This window comes from Chanodichthys erythropterus, chromosome 22 (assembly GCF_024489055.1).
Source record: "Chanodichthys erythropterus isolate Z2021 chromosome 22, ASM2448905v1, whole genome shotgun sequence".
Classification (NCBI taxonomy): Eukaryota; Metazoa; Chordata; class Actinopteri; order Cypriniformes; family Xenocyprididae; genus Chanodichthys; species Chanodichthys erythropterus.
Genome location: NC_090242.1, coordinates 34,114,032 through 34,133,403, shown reverse-complemented (window position 1 = coordinate 34,133,403; position 19,372 = coordinate 34,114,032). Strand labels below are relative to the sequence as shown.

The 19,372-nt window shown below is 38.9% G+C and overlaps 1 protein-coding gene across 3 annotated transcripts; it reads right to left on the bottom strand.

Moving 5' to 3' along the window:
- Positions 1-3,891: 3,891 nt before the first annotated feature.
- On the bottom strand, positions 3,892-19,372 carry si:ch211-241b2.5 (programmed cell death 1 ligand 1). 3 transcript variants are annotated; one of them, XM_067375569.1, is made up of 9 exons: positions 19,173-19,372; positions 16,374-16,440; positions 14,631-14,984; positions 12,992-13,270; positions 10,585-10,692; positions 9,324-9,398; positions 7,296-7,349; positions 6,870-6,981; positions 3,892-5,087 (listed from the first exon to the last, which is right to left on the bottom strand). In XM_067375569.1, exons 2-9 carry the CDS (start codon positions 16,432-16,434, stop codon positions 4,610-4,612), a joined length of 1,521 nt encoding a protein of 506 aa, XP_067231670.1. In that variant the 5' UTR covers positions 16,435-16,440; positions 19,173-19,372; the 3' UTR covers positions 3,892-4,609. The 3 variants fall into 3 exon arrangements, with proteins under 3 accessions (XP_067231670.1, XP_067231669.1, XP_067231667.1); XM_067375568.1 differs by lacking the exon at positions 19,173-19,372 and adding an exon at positions 18,713-18,885; XM_067375566.1 differs by lacking the exon at positions 19,173-19,372 and having other exon boundaries at positions 16,374-16,831.

Genomic DNA, 19,372 nt, shown 5'->3' with positions numbered 1-19,372 from the left:
GGATACGTGAGGGGGGACGAGTGGAAGACCGCCTTCGTCACGCCCACTGGACACTACGAGTACCTCGTGATGCCGTATGGCCTGGTCAACGCCCCTCCGTATTCCAGGATTTCATCCACGAGGTGCTCCGGGAGTTTCTCCATAAGTCCGTTCTGGTTTATATAGATGACATCCTCATCTACTCCCGGAGCTTGGCCGAACATCGCCACCACGTTGCGGAGGTCCTCCAGCGCTTACGGCAGTTCCATCTCTTCCTCAAGGCTGAAAAATGCTCATTCCACCAACCCTCCGTCCAGTTCCTGGGGTACGTGATTGATCACAGTGGCATCCGGATGGACGAGGGGAAGGTCTCCGCCATACAGTCCTGGCCCACTCCTACCACCATCAAAGAACTCCAAAGATTCCTAGGTTTCTCCAATTTCTATCGCCGGTTCATCAGAAACTACAGCACAATCGTCAGTCCACTCACCAACCTCCTCCGTCACCAGCCCAAGTCTCTGTCCTGGTCTCCTTTAGCCACCGACGCCTTTGAGACCCTGAAGAAAGCCTTCACCACCGCTCCCTCTCCTCGTCCACCCTAACCCGGACCTCCCGTTCATAGTAGAGGTGGACGCATCTACCACCGGAGTGGGAGCGGTCCTTTCACAGCAGCAGGGGACACCAAGTAGACTCCATCCATGCGCCTTCTTCTCCCGCAAGCTCAACCCGGCGGAGGTCAACTACGACATCGGTGACCGCGAACTCCTGGCCGTCAAGCTTGCCCTTGAGGAGTGGAGGCATTGGTTGGAGGGAGCTACTCACCCATTTCAAGTCCTCACTGATCACAAGAACCTCGAATATCTGAAGGCCGCAAAGAGACTCAACCCTCGCCAAGCTCGCTGGGCTATGTTCTTCTCTAGATTCAACTTCTCCATCTCCTACCGTCCTGGTTCTAAGAATACGAAGGCTGATGCCTTATCTCGCCTCTATGCTCCTGAGGAAAAGCCCGAAAGACCTGATACTATTCTGCCGGAGTTCATCTTCGTGAGCCCTATCCAGTGGTCCGAAGAAACCATTCCCTCCGCCAATGCCTCCACACGCACTCCGCCGGGTTGCCCACCGGGCTTGCAGTACATCACACGGGCACGTCGCACTCCACTCCTGCACAACGTTCACTCTTCACTTGGCACTGGTCACCCGGGGGTCAAGGAGACCCTCTCGTTGCTCAAACAACGCTTCTGGTGGCCCAACATGGCCAACGACGTCAGGAGGTACGTACAGGGCTGCAGGGAGTGCGCCATCTCCAAGAGCCCACGCCATCTTCCCACCGGCAAGCTCTTTCCTCTGCCCGTTCCTGAGAGACCCTGGTCCCACCTGGGAGTGGACTTCGTCACCGACCTCCCCGAGTCTGACGGTCACACGTGCATCCTGGTGGTAGTAGACCGCTTCTCAAAGTCCTGCCGATTAATACCCCTCGGAGGGTCTACCTACCGCCATGGCCACCGCAGAACTAATGTTTAATCATGTCTTTCGCTATTATGGATTACCTGAAGACATCGTCTCCGACAGAGGACCCCAGTTTATCTCCCATGTCTGGAAAGCCTTCTTCTCCCTCCTGGGTGTGACCGTCAGCCTATCGTCTGGATACCATCCTCAGTCGAACGGGCAGACGGAACGGAAGATCCAGGAGATCGGCCGCTTCCTGCGTACCTTCTGTCACGGCCACCAGAACTCCTGGAACCAGTACCTGGGTTGGGCCGAGTACGCACAGAACTCCCTCCGCCAAGCCTCAACTGGACTAACACCCTTCCAGTGCGTACTCGGCTACCAACCCCCGATGTTCCCCTGGGACGGGGAACCCTCCGACGTTCCGGCAGTCGACTACTGGTTCCGGGAGAGCGAGAGGGTGTGGGACTCAGCTCACCACCAGCTGCAGAGAGCCCTGCGCAGACGCAAGATGGCAGCCGACCTTCGTCGCTCCGAGGCCCCTGACTACCAGCCGGGGCAGAAGGTCTGGCTGTCCACCCGGGACATCAGGATGCGTCTGCCCTGCAAGAAGCTGAGTCCCCGCTTCATTGGCCCATTCACCATCCTTCGGCAGATCAACCCCGTCACCTATCGTCTCCAACTCCCGGCACAGTATAGCAGAATTCACCCTACATTTCACGTGTCCCTACTCAAACCTTACCACCCTTCTGTTGTTCCCTCCACAGAGCCTGACGTGGCAGCCGCCGAGCCCCCCCTTCCACTTCTCCTAGAAGACGGCACAGCCTACGTGGTCCACGAGATCCTGGATTCCCGGCGCCGTGGTGGTAAACTCGAATACCTCGTGGACTGGGAGGACTATGGTCCCGAGGAACGCTCATGGATTCCCAGGAACGATATCCTTGATCCTCTTCTGTTACAGAACTTCCATACCAACCATCCAGACAGACCTGCCCCACGACCCAGGGGAAGACCACCACGACGTCGGGGTCCGCGGCCCTCAGGAGCGGGCCGTGGGAGGGGGGGTACTGTCACAGACACGCCAGGCTCCACCTCACCACAGTACCCACGCACCCAATCACCAGCATACTAATCACCGCCACCTGCATCTCATTCACTCTGCAATCACCAGCACTTCAAAACCACCACACTCACACACACTCACTGTCCGGTCTCGTTTGCAATACCTTGTGTTTATGCTTACCTTAAGGACTCCCCTTCAACATACTTACCTGCTCCAGCGATCTCCTTCATCTCCTTCGTCTCCTGGTCCCTTCGTGTGCTTACCCTTCTGTGTGTGTGAGTGTCTCCAACGTCTCCCTCCATCTCACTTCAGCTCCTGGATCATCAACCATACAAGGACAGTATTACTCTCCATTCATCTCTCAAGAACCGGATAACTGCCATTTCCACTCTGTGTTCTCATATTGTTCCAATAAACTCACCTGGATTGCTTTTATCTCTGCCTCCGTGTCTATATCATAACAATTACATCACATTTGTTTAAAGAAACCAGTTTAATAAAAAAAAGGGTAACACTTTATTTTAAGGTGTCTTTGTTACACTGTAACTATACATTTAAGTACTGAGTAATGTTAAGTAACTTCATGTACTTACTATAGGGATAGGATTAGGGTTTGATTTGATTAAGGGTTAGTTGTTATGCATAATTTATAGTTATTACTATAGTAACTACATGTAACAATGACACTGTAAAATAAAGTGTTACCAAAAAAAAAGCTATTTTAAGTTTCCCCCTGCTGTACAGAACCGTACCAAACCATGACTTCAATACAAAGGTACGTACTGAACCATCATGTTTGTGTACTGTTACAGCCCTATTATATATATATATATATATATATATATATATATATATATATATATATATGCATTACTAGTCTCAGCCTCAGAAGTATAGGTGATTTTTGTATTCATTTTGTATTCATTGATTTCAATACATGATTTGTATTCATGTTTCTTTTTTTGTAACTGAATTTCCCCTCAGACATTTCTCTGTCTGTTCATCTAATGCTGTAACTAAAGCATGTTGCTAAATTGAACTCCAGCATTTGGTTCTTCCTTAGTGTTGTCATAATAGTTAAAAATGGTTAGCGCCCTGTACCAGTACAATAGCTGATAAAATGTATCCAGATGACATTCAGGCAATTGTGACTTTTTTTTTTTTTTTTGGCCTCCCTTTGCGGGAAACATGCACTTCCCTTTTTTTCCACTGCCAGTTAAAGCAGAGTGCATTTTCTCAGAAATGGAAGTTACTCCTCTTGAGTGTCAAAGCATAGCGAAAGTGAAACAAACACCACTGTCTGTATGTGAGAAAATGCAACCATCCAACCCCTCAAAATGAGCTGCTTGAATTTGCAAATGCCTCTGAAAGAGTATAAAATAAATAACCACAGTTTTCATACTCATTTCTTTCTTTTATCAAAATCATGACATTTTACATCAATACACTAAATGAAAGTATAAAAATATATATGTATAAAATATAACTCTCTCTGTCTAAACAAAATACACAGCCTAAGTATAAAAGTGTGACTGTTGTTACAGAAAGTTTGAAGTAAGGCTAACAGAGAAGTTGTTTTTGCACGATCAGCTTTTGATCTAAAGATCTGTTACTTAAAAACGGTAGTTATGGTTAGTTTATAACTATATTTTGTTGAAAGCATACAAATCAGTTCTGCTGTATTCCTGTTACAGTTAAACCACATGTATTATTGCCAGATAAGAAGTATGCAGAAATATACTGGATTTTTTTTTTTTACATCTAAATTAACTGGTTTTATTAAATTTATAAATGTCATTTAACAACACTGAATCAATTGAAAACATTAATTCATACCAAAAAAATTAATTAAGTTAAATCCGCTCATTAAGATAACATTTATAGGTTACCACTTTTAACAGTGTAATGTTTTATTATCATGATCTCATTTCTCCTTTCTGGTACTTGGTCTTTGAAAAATACAACTGAATTCAAGTATTGCGAAATGGTTTGATCTCCAGCCAGAGTCTTTACCAAAAGTCGGAAAAAAAAATTCCAGAGAAGTGAAAGGCATTATCTGGGACTCAGACACTTGCACAATGTTGTAATTGTCTATACAAGAATGAAATGTCTCCGATTTCATCATGATCCAGACTCTTCCGGTCTCTGAATGAGTTGCAATACTGTCCTGATGGTTTTCTCCAAGGCTGGACATTGTCCTGGATGTGACGTAACTAACACCCTGCACGTTTGCCGCTCTGTTAGAAACCCCTCGAGAGTTTCATCCAAGACCTTATTTCCCTCTTGATAGCCGTCCAGGATGAGCAAACAATCCGTCGGCCCCAGAAGCATCTCTTTGAGGTCAGACAAGTCTAATGGTTTTTCATAATTAAAGCTGGATTTTACCACCTGGAAAAAGTCTCCTTCCGCTCTGCTGCAGTCCACCAACACGACCAGATGGAGTTGGTGAATGTTGAAGGCATCTGCCGTGATTCTCCGAGCCCAGCAGGTTGACAGGATTTGGGCCACGGTGGTTTTCCCGCTGCCTGGTTCTCCAAGCAGAAGGATAGTTTGCTTCTTATCAGGCAGGATGGAGCTGATGTTTAGCAATTGGCCTTCTCTAGAAGTGAGAGGGAGTGGATTAGCATGGAAATCTGAGAAATATGTGTTTGTTGTGGTAATCTCTCAAGCAACCAGTGCTGTTTTTTAGCAGTTTACTGGAAAACAATTACACCTTCCCTTCTCTGTTATAGTTTTTTTTTTTTTAATACAAATAAAAATTTCTCAACCCTCGCCAACCATTGCACAGAATTACATCCATGCATGACCATTTTTACAATATATCATAATATAAAATCTCAGAATGTTTCATAATCAATTATAATTTTCATATTTTTTCATTATAATGGGTGTGATGAGACAAGACAAGACACGAAATTGAGTACATGAGAACGAGACAAGATTTTTACAAAATATTTTTAAGAAATCCTCAATTATGAAATACATGACTATAGAAAAAATGTCTGCAAGTGCATTTTGGAATGTTTTAACTAATCATCTTGTAATGAATGTCATTCAGTTCTACTTTCTGAGTATGAATTATCATATGCAGTGAAAGACAAAAATACTCAAGCACTGTAAAAGGTTTTGCTACAAACTCAACTGACTGGCTTCTCTCCTGTATGATTTCACATGAGGTTCTTCAGACCTTACTGTACATGATTTATGAGCTTCTACAACTTTTGACTCCTTTTCGCAAATTGATCATAGAAATAAAAACGAATAACAGTTTTCTCTTAGTCATATTAAGTGCAAACAATAAGTGAACCATAGTCAAAGTACTCTCTCAATATTCAAAGTGCAAATAGAGACCACATTTTTCTTCAAGCATGATACAGAGCTAGAGGTGGTTACAGCTACACTGCCCAGCCTAAAATAGCTTTCATATTGTGAGATATTTGCATGCATCAGGGAGCCGCTTTGCATGGTACTGAAATCGTGCTTGAATGCATGCTCATGTTTTACTTTCACTTTTGATTTTGCAATCAAGCACACCCTATGAATAGGGAACGGATTCTGTTAGGAGGGACATTTGTCAGACACTTAAGCTCTGTTGTGCAACAAATCCTCCACCATCATCTCGTTATGTGATCAGTGAACTCCGATTCCTGCTGCACTACATACGACTCTGCAGCTCGTGTTGGATGAGCTAGATGGGATTTGAGCAACCATTATCCAACTGAATTAAAAGGTTTGTATTTCTATAAAAAGCAAAACAGTGGAGGCGTAATGTAAACGTAGCGGTGTCATATTCTACCCTAAATTTACCCTCATTCTCCATCATGGCAATATCACAAGACATCTTTTTGCCACATTTTAATCTCTAAAGATCTCGTCACACCCCTAACAGGAAAATTTCATTTCTCATAAGTAGCTCCCTTAGAATTCTCAGGTAAATTTCATTTGTAGGAACAGCGTAATAAAAAGGTTATTTATGCTACTATTTAGTTACATATCAACTCTGTCTCAGAGGTTTTTCCTAGAAAATAAAATGAGATAATTGTTGACCTCTATATGAGGACTATAAAATGAGCTCAGGTCATTTGATATGTGAGATGTTGCTGAGATCTCTGAAACTCTAGAGGAGACACATGAGAGACTTTTCTCAGGAGAAACATCTGTGGGAGACTCATGCAGAAGTATTTTGCTGTGCAATCAAGTTCATAAATCTGTGTGTGTGTACGTGTGTGTGTGTGTACACTGTCCTTAAGAACACTAATTTGTCTGTTTTTCTAAAGAAGATTGCTGTCATGTTGTGAAAGATATTCAGCAGAAACACATGAGGAACTCTTTGCATGTTTAAGTGTGTCAGATTCTGAAATCCCTCATATCAACCACTTACTTGCTGTGAAGTGCATATGACTCAAGTTTCCTTTTCACCTCCACATCTGTGTCAAGCTGTGAATACTGTTGTGTTAGTATGTCCCTCAGAGATGGAGGTTTTTCTGCAAGTTCTGCACAAATCAAAGACAAAGGGTGTCACAAGAGCAACACAATAGGGGATATTTTCCATTTGACTAATGCTCACATCAGCTGAATTCATAACAGGCTTCAGTGACTCAGTCACATGAAGCCTCCAGATGTGCTTCAGAATGTCATATAGACATTTTTTGTGCTATTTACAGTATGAAATGATACAAATGATAGACAGTGCCCTGCCGCAGTCGGGGGTAAAAGGCTCAAGGGTAATAGTCATATTTCCTGTTTCTACTGAACTGAACATTTACTCCTAATCATCAGATTAATTTTCATAAAGAGCATGATTTACCTTCTGAGGTTATGTCACATGTTTGTGGCCTGTTCTCGTTCACTGTCAGTAAAGCTGTGAATAAAAGAGGCATTAATGCAAATGAGAAATACTGTTCAATAAAAAGAAACAAAGAGTTTATTGTGTTAAGGTACAATGAAAAAACATGTCTTAAAGGAATTCTGCAGGTTTAAAACGCACAAAAAATATATTTAATATACATGCTAAATATAAATATACATGTTGCTATATGCAGATTAAGGATTTAAAAAAAAAAAAAAAAAAAAGTTTAGTCCCTAATACTACACTACTACCTTCAATACATTCTTCTCCCCACTCTGGTCAAGCTTACTTATTTTATGTATTAGAGAAATCTAATATATTAGCGAGCCAAGCAAACAATTGCTCAGCCAAATACAGCAAAATCAATAATCAACAATATGTTTTAAATCATGTTAATATATATTCATGTTTATATCTTTTATATTTTATCAATTTTATATTTATATATTTAAAATTTTACTATATATATTTATATATATAGATTTATTTCACTAATTCCAAAAAATTCAAAAAATGAAACTTGTATATTATATTCATTCATTACAAACAGACTGATATATTTCAAATGTTTATTTCTTTTAATTTTGATGATTTTAACTGACAACTAAGGAAAATCCCAAATTCAATATCTCAGAAAATTTTAATATTGTGAAAAGGTTCAATATTGAAGACACCTGGTGCCACACTCTAATCAGCTAATTAACTCAAAACACCTGCAAAGGCCTTTAAATGGTCTCTCAGTCTAGTTCTGTAGGCTACACAATCATGGGGAAGACTGCTGACTTGACAGTTGTCCAAAAGACGACCATTGACACTTTGCACAAGGAGGGCAAGACACAAAAGGTCATTGGAAAAGAGGCTGGCTGTTCACAGAGCTCTGTGTCCAAGTGCATTAATAGAGAGGCGAAGGGAAGGAAAATATGTGGTAGAAAAAAGTGTACAAGCAATAGGGATAGCCGCACCCTGGAGAGGATTGTGAAACAAAACCCATTCAAAAATGTGGGGGAGATTCACAAAGAGTGGACTGCAGCTGGAGTCAGTGCTTCAAGAACCACTACGCACAGACGTATGCAAGACATGGGTTTCAGCTGTCGCATTCCTTGTGTCAAGCCACTCTTGAACAACAGACAGCGTCAGAAGCGGCTAAAGACAAAAAGGACTGGACTGCTGCTGAGTGGTCCAAAGTTATGTTCTCTGATGAAAGTAAATTTTGCATTTCCTTTGGAAATCAGGGTCCCAGAGTCTGGAGGAAGAGAGGAGAGGCACACAATCCACGTTGCTTGAGGTCCAGTGTAAAGTTTCCACAGTCAGTGATGGTTTGGGGTGCCATGTCATCTGCTGGTGTTGGTCCACTGTGTTTTCTGAGGTCCAAAGTCAACACAGCCGTATACCAGGAAGTTGTAGAGCACTTCATGCTTCCTGCTGCTGACCAACTTTATGGAGATGCAGATTTCATTCACTTAACCCTATAGAAAATTTTTTATATTGTGAAGAGGAAGATGCGATATGCCAGACCCAACAATGCAGAACAGCTGAAGGCCACTATCAGAGCAACCTGGGCTCTCATAACACCTGAGCAGTGCCACAGACTGATCGACTCCATGCCACGCCGCATTGCTGCAGTAATTCAGGCAAAAGTATTGAGTGCTGTACATGCTCATACTTTTCATGTTCATACTTTTCAGTTGGCCAAGATTTCCATTCTTTGTATTGGTCTTAAGTAATATTCTAATTTTCTGAGATACTGAATTAGGGATTTTCCTTAGTTGTCAGTTATAATAATCAAAATTAAAAGAAATAAACATTTGAAAGAGTCTGTGTGTAATGAATGAATATAATATACAAGTTTCACTTTTTGAATGGAATTAGTTAAATAAATTAACTTTTTGATGATATTCTAATTATATTACCAGCACCTGTATATATACATCATAAACAGCTCAAATACTTAAAGTACTGGAAATTATGTAAATGTGAAAAACTCACAATCAGAGTTCGCAGAAGGCAAGTTCGGGAACAGGAAAGCGTATTTAGATGATTCATTTCGTCTGCTTTTCTGACCTGGGAAACAGAGGTCACGTAGACAAGTTTTATGATTATTAATTGGAATTCATGCATGGCTGCACATTAAAAGAGGATATGAAACAGCATTTTTTACATAGTAATGATTTTGTATCTTCTGTTCTGATCATCAAATGTTGACAGACACACTAAAAGCCTTCTTCTGTTCAGCATTCAGCTTATAGTCATTAAATGGACGAATGTTTTTCCCCTTGTCAGGCTTATTTCATTGTTTTCATATTTCAATATGTTTACATATTCTTAAAAGATAGTTGCCAAAGAAACTCTGCACGTGAGTGACTAATGCGGGATTTACATGACCAGGTTGTTTTTCCTGCACATACTGAAGATTAGTAACCTGGGGACTCTTCGTTTATGTGTCACATGTTACTGACTGACAAAACGGTGAAACAGTAGGCATTGCACAATAACTGGTCCAAAAATAGTTCTTTGTTACAGTGCTGTCTCATGACCACAGCAAAAGAGTGAGCGGTGTCCAAGAATTGTGCATACAGTGCGCAGTATGAATACTATATACTGCAGAAATAGTAAGAGTAATATATTAGAATGGTTTATGAATATAACCATAATATTACAATTATAATATTGGCAATGCTATGGTAGGATTGGTCAGTAATGGATTAGGTTATTTTAGGGTAATTTACTGGGTCTGTGGGTCATTCCTGTTTCTGCAAGTTTTAGTTTCATATGTCAAAAAGTTTAGACAAAATGTAATTTAAAATGAAAACTAAAAGGTTGATCTTATTCAAAAGCATAGCATGTGAATTTTTCACCTGTGTCAGCTGACAAAACCTGAGTTTCTATTTCCTGTAGATAGGAAATTCCTGTTTAAGTTGTGTAATATCACATGATGTTGACTCACATGATTATTTTCTTAAACAATAAATCAATCAAGCAAATCTACACTGGCTACACCTAAAACGTCATCATTTCTGATCAAGATGTCAGCGTGTTTCACAGCATGACACATTTTAATGGACCGTGACGAACAGTTAACCTGTGACAGAATCATCCGTTTTGACAGATTAGTATGGTATTCGCAAGGTACTTCAAATAATACCATGGTCCAAAAATCCTGGTATTACTATGGTATATGTCAAAAACTAGCTATATAATGGTATTTTTTTTAATATATGTAAATGAATGTGCAAAGTTAGCAAAGTACCATTTTTTCTCCTGCGCAGAAAGACGAAGATGAAGGCAATGGCTAAAAGCACGATAACCACAGCTACAATCCACACGTACTGAGCAGAACAGTCATGAAGGATTTCATCTGTGAAAACAAGAAGAAAAAAATTATATTATATACATACCATTATTGTTGTTGTTAATAATTTTTAAAATTATTAATTACTAATTAAATTTTATTTTTATATTTTCTTTATTTATATATATTTTTATATTTTATTTATCATATTCTATATTTTCATTTTAAAGTTTTACTAATTTTGTTGTTTTTGTTGTGTTTGTGTCATTTTTATTAGTTTTTTTTTTTTTTAAATACATCTATGTATTTTTACTTTAATTTTAGTTCTATCATGAAAACTCTCGGAAGATTGTTAGCATGATAATAGATATGACAATGTTAATTTATTTGGTCTTGGTGGAATAGATCAGCTACGCTGAGCAAGTACAGGAACTTGCTACTGCCAATACATACGCCAATACGCTGCTGCAAGTAAGACATACTGCTGCTGCACAAATAGCATATATCAATAACCCATAGCAGATCTATACAGGTGGAGCTGGGGAAGGTGGAGTGTTTTAGAGGAACTCTGAAGCGCACTGCAAACAGCTATAGCGAATGTAACCAGTCATTTACATGTGTGAGCAACAAGCTCATTGGCTGCAAATGTGACATGGACCAATCAGCTTGTGCCACTAGTTAACGCTGTAATTATCCTCAGCTTGCGTTAAGGTCACATCAGCCTGCGCCATCTAGAGTTTCATGACAGAACTACGTATTTATTATAGTTATTAATGTTGCCTTGGAAACTAGCTGAAATTAAATGTTTAAGTTTTTTATATTTTATTTTATTTCAGTTAATGTTTATTTCAAGTAATGAAATGTGTTTTTATGGTTTTAGCTTTAGTAAATGATAACCCTGTTTTGAATATCATAATATGATCATAATATGATATCATCCAATCAGATTTTAGAGCTATCTCACAATAAACACAAATTAAATTAAAGCTATATGCAGTACTACTCTATCGACACTGCTACTGAATCTGATCATGCAGTGAATACAATAAACGTGACATATTATGTAATTCTGTTACATAACAGAAGATATTATCTTTCAGACTTTTGTAAGATGAACACTTGCTTTAGGGTGAAACATATTCTACCCATATTTACATCACAACGAGACTAGTGTCTGTTGGAAAAATGCGGTACCAAAAGCACTCCATATTTATCGGAAACAGATCTGTTTTTTGTGTGCGTGTATATCTTCAACTTTTTACATCGTCTGCCCCCTCATCTCAGAAATACATCAAGGAAAATCTGCCTCACATAAGCCATAAACGATAGAAAACACAGACAACTTTCAAATCCGTAGGTTGATACTGATACTGAGATAAACTGATAGACTTTGTTTCCTGAAACTCCTTCGAAGTGCTACACCTCTTCGCTTGCATAATATATTGATGTTGTTAATGTTTATTGCAATTTGTTTTATTATTTTCATTTTAAAAACATTACACTATGCAGATCTTTCTCAGAAGTGCTCATGATATCAAGCTTTTAAGTAAGTATTCAATTTCAGAGGCAGTGCAAGATTTAAACACACTTTTGGTTTCCACCAGACTGACACACCACAAAAACTGATTATCCTACTTGGTATTTTTGTCATGTTTTCCATTACAAATATTTAAATCAAGATTCATTTACTAGAGAAGCAAAAAGACTTCTTAAGAAATAAAGTCTTGTTTTCTGAAAAATAGATCAATATTATGTGAGTTTATGCTAAAAAAAAGCAAATATCTGACAATGGGGTCATAAAAATAAACTTAATTAAAAGGGAAAACTAGATTATTTTATATCACACACACTTAAAATAAAAAAAATTCCAAAAACAAGACTTGAGATCTTAAGTCATTTTGCTTCTCATAAATGTCATCTATCACTTTAAATGCTCAAGGATGGATTCTCATTGGTTGACAATGTTTATATGGTTCATCAGCTGGAAAAAATAATTGTGAAAGTGATTGCAATGATATTGTTCCTCTGCGCTGTTATCAATATACTTGAACTGTGGACATTTAGAATGATTTTTAAATCTTGCACTGCCTCTGAAATTGAATACTTCCCTACTACAAAATCAAAAACCGGTGCAGCAAAAGAGTACTATGTCAGAATTCATAGTATTCGCACAACAAAGTATTCATAGTCAAAAAGCCATGACAGATGTAGCACGTTCAAATTACATTTATACTATATACATAGTTTTTTTTAACACAAAGTCAATTCAAATTCAAAGTTAGTACCTACTCAGAGAGTATGCGATATCTTTATCATTATAGTTATCGTCCCTAGTATGAGCGGGCCTTAATAGTAGTTAACAAACCTGGGATGCTGAAGGTGGCCGTCTGCTTGATTTCACCCTTTGTGAGAAAAGAACAGGTGTAGTTGTTCACAAGATCTCGTTTCACCATCAGATTGCTGATGACTTTGATGAGATCTTCATCTGTATTGTGCGCAGAGCTGTTGGATTTCTCTGTGAGGTTCACGTTTTGACCGTCGCTCCAGATAACCTGAGGTGACGGGAATCCCTGAGACTCACAGGAGAGCTCCACTTCATCCTGACCCGTTTTCCTGATGCTTTTCTTTATTGGAGTATAAGGAGCTGGAAACCACAAACATAATATATACTATATTATATATATTATGCAAGGTGCAAGTTAAAGATAAACATATGAAGGAGTGTTCAGGATTGTTATGCATAACAGAGTGGACAAGTTTGGAATACCATTCCACCATACTAGGACTTTTTTATGGTATACGTTGTGCATACTGTATGCATTGAACTCTACCTGGACAAACTCTACATTTTCCAAAATGTGCAGTATTCACCGGTCAGGCATAACATTATGACACCTTCCTAATATTGTGTTGGTCCCACTTTTGCTGCCAAAACAGCCCTGACCCATTGAGGGATGAACTCTTCTAGACTCCTGAAGGTGTGCTGTGGTATCTGCACCAAGATGTTAGCAGCAGATCCTTTGTGTCAGGAGCATTATCCTGCTGAAAGAAGCCACAGCCACCAGGGAATACCGTTTCCATGAAAGGGTGTACATGATCTGCAACAATGCTTAGGTAGGTGGTACATGTCAAAGTAACATCCACATGGATGGCATGACCCAAGGTTTCCCAGCAGAACATTGTCTAAAGCATCACACTGCCTCCGCCGGCATGCCTTCTTCCCATAGTGCATCCTGGTGCCGTTGGTTCCCCAGGTAAGAGACGCACATGCACCCGGCCATCCACCTTCTTCCATTTCTAACTGATGCACTGTGTATTCTGACACCTTTCTATCAGAACCAGCATTAACTTCTGGAGCAATCTGAGCTACAGTAGCTCGTCTGTTGGATCGGATCACACGGGCTGCTCATGACCCTGTCGCCGGGTCACCACTGTTCCTTCCTTGGAGCACTTTTGATAGATACTGACCACTGCAGACCGGGAACACCCACAAGAGCTGCAGTTTTGGAGATGCTCTGACCCAGTCGTCTAGCCATCACAATTTGTCCCTTGTTAAACTCACTCAAATCCTTACGCTTCCCCATTTTTCCTGCTTCTAACACATCAACTTTGAGGACAAAATGCTCACTTGCTGCCTAATATATCCATCCACTAACAGGTGCCATGATGAAGAGATGATCAGAGTTACTCACTTCACCTGTCAGTGCTCATAATGTTATGCCTGATCGGTGTATATAAATTAATGCACATAATGCACTGCAGTATAAGGTACATGAAACATAAAACAGTGCCATTTAATATAATATATAAATAAAAATAACAATAATAGTCATTTAGTATTCAATACCACACATAGCTAGTGTATCATCAGTAAAAAGAGTACTATTAAGGGTCCCATAATGCATTACAGAAGTTAATTAACCAATCAACTGACATCTTAAAAATGTCAATGTTACTTTTATGAAGTTTTTGTCAGGCTTGTGTGTTTTGTGAGGCAAAAGCACCTGTAACGTTGAGCGTGACTTGCTTGTAGTCTCCCTCGTCTCCCTCTCTCACGATACACCGGTACGTTCCCGAGTCTTTTATCCGGAGATTTTTCAAGTGTAATACCGCTTTGTTTTCATTCAGTTGTTGTTGGATGAGCTGCGCCCGTGTTATGAACAGGGCACTGGTGTAATTGTGGTTTTCTTTGCCTTTCTCAAGCCGATACACGTCCACGTCCGGCTTCGGATTGACGCGGCTCCATATGACGGTGAGGTCTGAAGGTCTTTTAACCGTGGAGAACACGCACACTAGTTTCACGTCCTTGTGTAGCTCTGCCTCGTAAGCGCTCTTCTGTACAGTCACTGTAAACAGGGCTGGAGGAAGACAGGACGAAAATCACAGATACATGAGACATTTTTTACAGGGACCTATTATGTCCTTTTTCAAAGTTTTAATAGAGTGTTTAACTCTGCCGCATTTTTTTTTTAGGCCAAAACCCAGAAGCGATTTAGCATTTTTGCACTTCCAGTTCCATTGTCCCAGGTTTTTTGAATGAGTTTTTGGTTAAATGGCTGAAATAAGGTCTGTGTCTCTTCCCAGTCTGTCAGTAACGCTCTGTTTAGTCCCTGTCTCTACACAGAAAAATTTCCAGAGTTAAATCAACTCTGGTCAGATTACATATGGTCCCTCTCTAGTGTTAAAATAACACTAAAGCAGAGTTAAAGTTAATGAGATAATTAAGCAATTATTTAAGTGATGATTGTGCATTATTGATGAACACCTGCTGTTAACAAGCAGAATCACTGAAGAGAAACACAAGAACTGACTTCAGTCACAGCCTTATTAATTGCTTAATTATCACATTAACTTTAACTCTGCTTCAGTGTTACTTTAACACTATTTAGAGAGGGACCATATGTACTCTAAGCAGAGTTGATTTAACTCTGTGTATGAAGCCCCTCCTTCTGAAAAGCACAATGTGCTCTGATTGGTCAGCTGGATCAGTGTGTTGTGATTGGCCAACCGCTTCGAGCGTGTTTGGGAAATGTCCCGCCTCTTACCATAACCATACGTTTCAACACACTACTATCTAACTCAACCAAGCCCCACCCCTTTATTCTGCATATGTGTTCGGCGGGAATTATTTAAATGAGAAACATAGTGACGTGTTTGTTCCTGGAAAAATACAATGGTGGCATTCCAGGGAGTTCAGAAACAGTGCGCACTGAAATAGAGAATAACTGCCTTTCCCTCTCTTCTCCCTTTGGAGAATAACTCCCTTTCAGACTTTTTTCATGCTCAAACAGTAACACTCTAAAGAAAGTGGAAAAAGCATAACAGGACCAGCCTTTAAAGCATGAGATATATGAGACAACGTCATCAGTGTTCAGAACTGGAAGTGAAATGGTCAAAGGTAAATTTTCTTGCTCAAATGTTGCACTTTCATAGACACACTGGAGTTCTCGGTTGCATTTTATGTATTGCCTGAAATGAGTTACTGGTCATCATCATTAGGTATAATGTAGCTAAAATAAATGTGAATAGAAGCTATGTTTGAGTTCACTATTCTGGCAAATCTGAGCACTCTTTGAGACTCTTCTGAATCTCTAAAGCTTTTTATTTGAAACTTTAATTTGCTACATTAATGTTTAAGAGAAACCAGAGACATTTTTTTTTTTTATCTCACTTAGCAGTTTTAAGATTAATCTTTTATCATTTAAAACAGAAAACAGACAGATATGTGTAATGTATATCAGTCATACCTGAAACTGGGATGGCAGGCCATAGCAGAGCCTGAAATATGAAAACCAGCATTCCCCTCATTGACCCCTGCAGGTAAAGACAACACATCAGGCTGATATCACACACAAAATCTTCTTGATCTGAAGCCCAGACTGAGCTGGTTGTGAGGTGTTTGGTGTCTATGTATGAGCAGGTCGGCTGATATTCTGATCACTGATGTCATGAGCCACAATGAATCAGCAGCGAATCACTTCTTGATTTACAAACACCACTCGCTGCACCAACGAACTCTGCATTAATAACAGTTACAAAGCAGTTTTTTTTGTTGTTGTTGCTCAAATGTCATGTGACCTAACATGAGTCAAATCTGGGGCATCGGTGTGTGACCAGTGACCAGATGATTCAGCACATTAGCCGATTCGGCGGGACAAAACCTAAAGAGCCCCAGGTAGATTATCTCACAAAGACAGAGAAATACAGTGACTGTTCTTCCTCAAAAAGGTCCATGTCTTTCTAAATTAAGGTCATCCATTTAGTTTCACTCATATTTTCCCACTGACAATAACCAGTTATTTCCATAACACACACACACACACACACACACACACACGCACACACACACACACATTATATATATATATATATATATATATATATATATATATATATAATTGAGTTACTTGTCATTTCTTTGTAATTAAATTCACTAGTAATTTCGGAGTGAAAATTGTTTCTTCCTACGCCGTTTTTTTTTTTTATTATTAAATCCCATTAGATGACCTGACAAGTGACTTGACTCAACTGTATTCTACGTTTTTGAGTAGTATGCAAAAAGTACCTTCCGGACAGTAAGTGTACATCAGAAATAGACACTTTTTCTCAACATTCAAACAGTCATAGTGGGACTGAGAGGATTGATAATATTATTAAGCACTTCACTCTGCTGCTGGTAATCATTCGCTGTTGATTGTGAACATTAATAGGAAACTAGTGACTTTTAAGTTGGATTCCCCTGGTTAATATAGTTCACCTCACAGGAAAAAACTTGTGAGATAGTGAGAAAAGAAAAAAACACCTACATGCTTACATAAAGTCACTCATAAAAAATAGGGAGAGTGAGTAACCTGTGGGCAACCCGGTGGGTGGCAGTACTTACTCTGGTAAGTCCCCTTTTTAATTTTTTTTTTTAGATTTAACCAACAACCTTTGGGATACCAACCCACAACTAAACCACAAATATTTTCTATCCAGTTACGAACACACAAAAATGGGTTTTCTAAAGGTATCCACTTTAGCATGAATGAGGAAATTCATAGTTGTATAGAAAAAAGGGTAACACTTCATAATAAGATTAATGTATTAACTAACATGAACTAATCATGAGCAATTCATTTGTTACTGTATTTACTAATCTTCATTAATGTTAGTTAATGAAAATACAGTTGTTCATTGTTAATAATAATAATAATAATTTTATAGATTTTAATAATGTATTAGTTAATGTTGAAATTAACATTAACAAATGCTGTTTAAGTGCAGTTCATTATTAGTCCATGTTAACTAATGTAGTTAACTAATGTTAACTAATTAACCTTATTGTAAAGTGTTACTGAAAAAAAAGAAAAAAGCTTAGATCTAAAGTGTAAACTAAGATCAGTCTTTAGGATACTCTGTGTATCTGAACAGTCTTACATTTAGAGTGTGTTTAACATCTGCTTAGTGAAATCTGAATAGAATATGTCACTGTCTCTTACAAAAACTCTACATATTTCTGTGGAAATCCAAGGAACTGCAAAGTGTCAAAAAACATAGTTTTACTAACACTTTAAGAACTATTATGACTAACTAGCAGTTAGCCAAGGGGTTATTTAGTATTACTTTGCAGATTCAAATTATACTTTTTATGTAACTGACTTTAAAATGTACAAAAAAAAAATGTAAAAATTTAAAAAAATAAAAATAAAATAAATAATAAAAAATTAAGATTAGTCCAAGCATTTACGCTCTTGAATGTAACTCAGTGGATTTAGTTTTCTGAGCCTATCCAGCATAACTAGAGAAAATTATATTCACTATAGAAATTTTCATTACTTTTTACTACCACGACATTTTACTTTATCAGAGCTCAATTTCTTTGTGCACAAAACTGCCTCATATTGCAGAAATACAGGTTGCAGCAAAGCCACAGGATGTTAAATTGGGTTAGAACACACTGTAAACAATAACTTAAAAATGTATTACTTTAAAATGACAACTTAAAAAAGTAAATTAAAATCAATAACTATGCTTTCAATTCATTTGCTCTATTCCTATTAGTAGCAAGAGATCGGATTGTACACGAAATTGCTTGCTTACTTACTTAATGATGAATCTCATGAGCTGCAGATGACTGTAACATGTGGCTCTGTGTTTTGTTTATGCGGGATTGTGGAGAGGAACAGCTGTAAAACGCTTTTCAAGCGCGTGTGTTCCTCCTGCTCGCTGTTGATTGGTTGTGCGCGTCACGTGAAGCGGCGCTTTTCAAGAAAATCGAATCTCGCGGAAAAATCCTAAATAATTCAACCCAGCTTCACTTCATCTATACGGATACCGGGAACGCAATGACAGGACCATTAAATCACCACAGAATCCAGTAAACCATTACTGGAATGAACATGTAAATTCACTCACATCATATCGATAGATAGATAGATAGATAGATAGATAGATAGATAGATAGATAGATAGATAGATAGATAGATAGATAGATAGATAGATAGATAGATAGATAGATAGATAGATAGATAGATAGATAGATAGATAGATAGATTCTTACATACTTTGTTGAAAGAAAATTTCAAAATTCTCAGCTCGTCTGTTTCTCCTGAACACTTAGTCTTTCTTCCCAGGTTTAGTCCTTTGGGTGTTTCGTAAGTTGTCCATCAGTTTCATTTTGGCCAACATGCAGAGACTTGGAAGGAATTTAGTATCATTTTACAATAATCTTCCTCAGATTTAAAAAAAAAAAAAAAAAAAAGAA

Coding starts and splice junctions, on each gene's coding strand:
- si:ch211-241b2.5 (XM_067375566.1), bottom strand. CDS start 16,461: ATGTGTTGTCTTTACCTGCAGGGGTCAATGAGGGGAATGCTGGTTTTC. Junction 14,985..16,373: donor GCCTGCCATCCCAGTTTCAG/GTATGACTGATA, acceptor GTCTTCCTCCAG/CCCTGTTTACAGTGACTGTA. Junction 9,399..10,584: donor TCTGCGCAGGAGAAAAAATG/GTACTTTGCTAA, acceptor TCTGTTTCCCAG/GTCAGAAAAGCAGACGAAAT.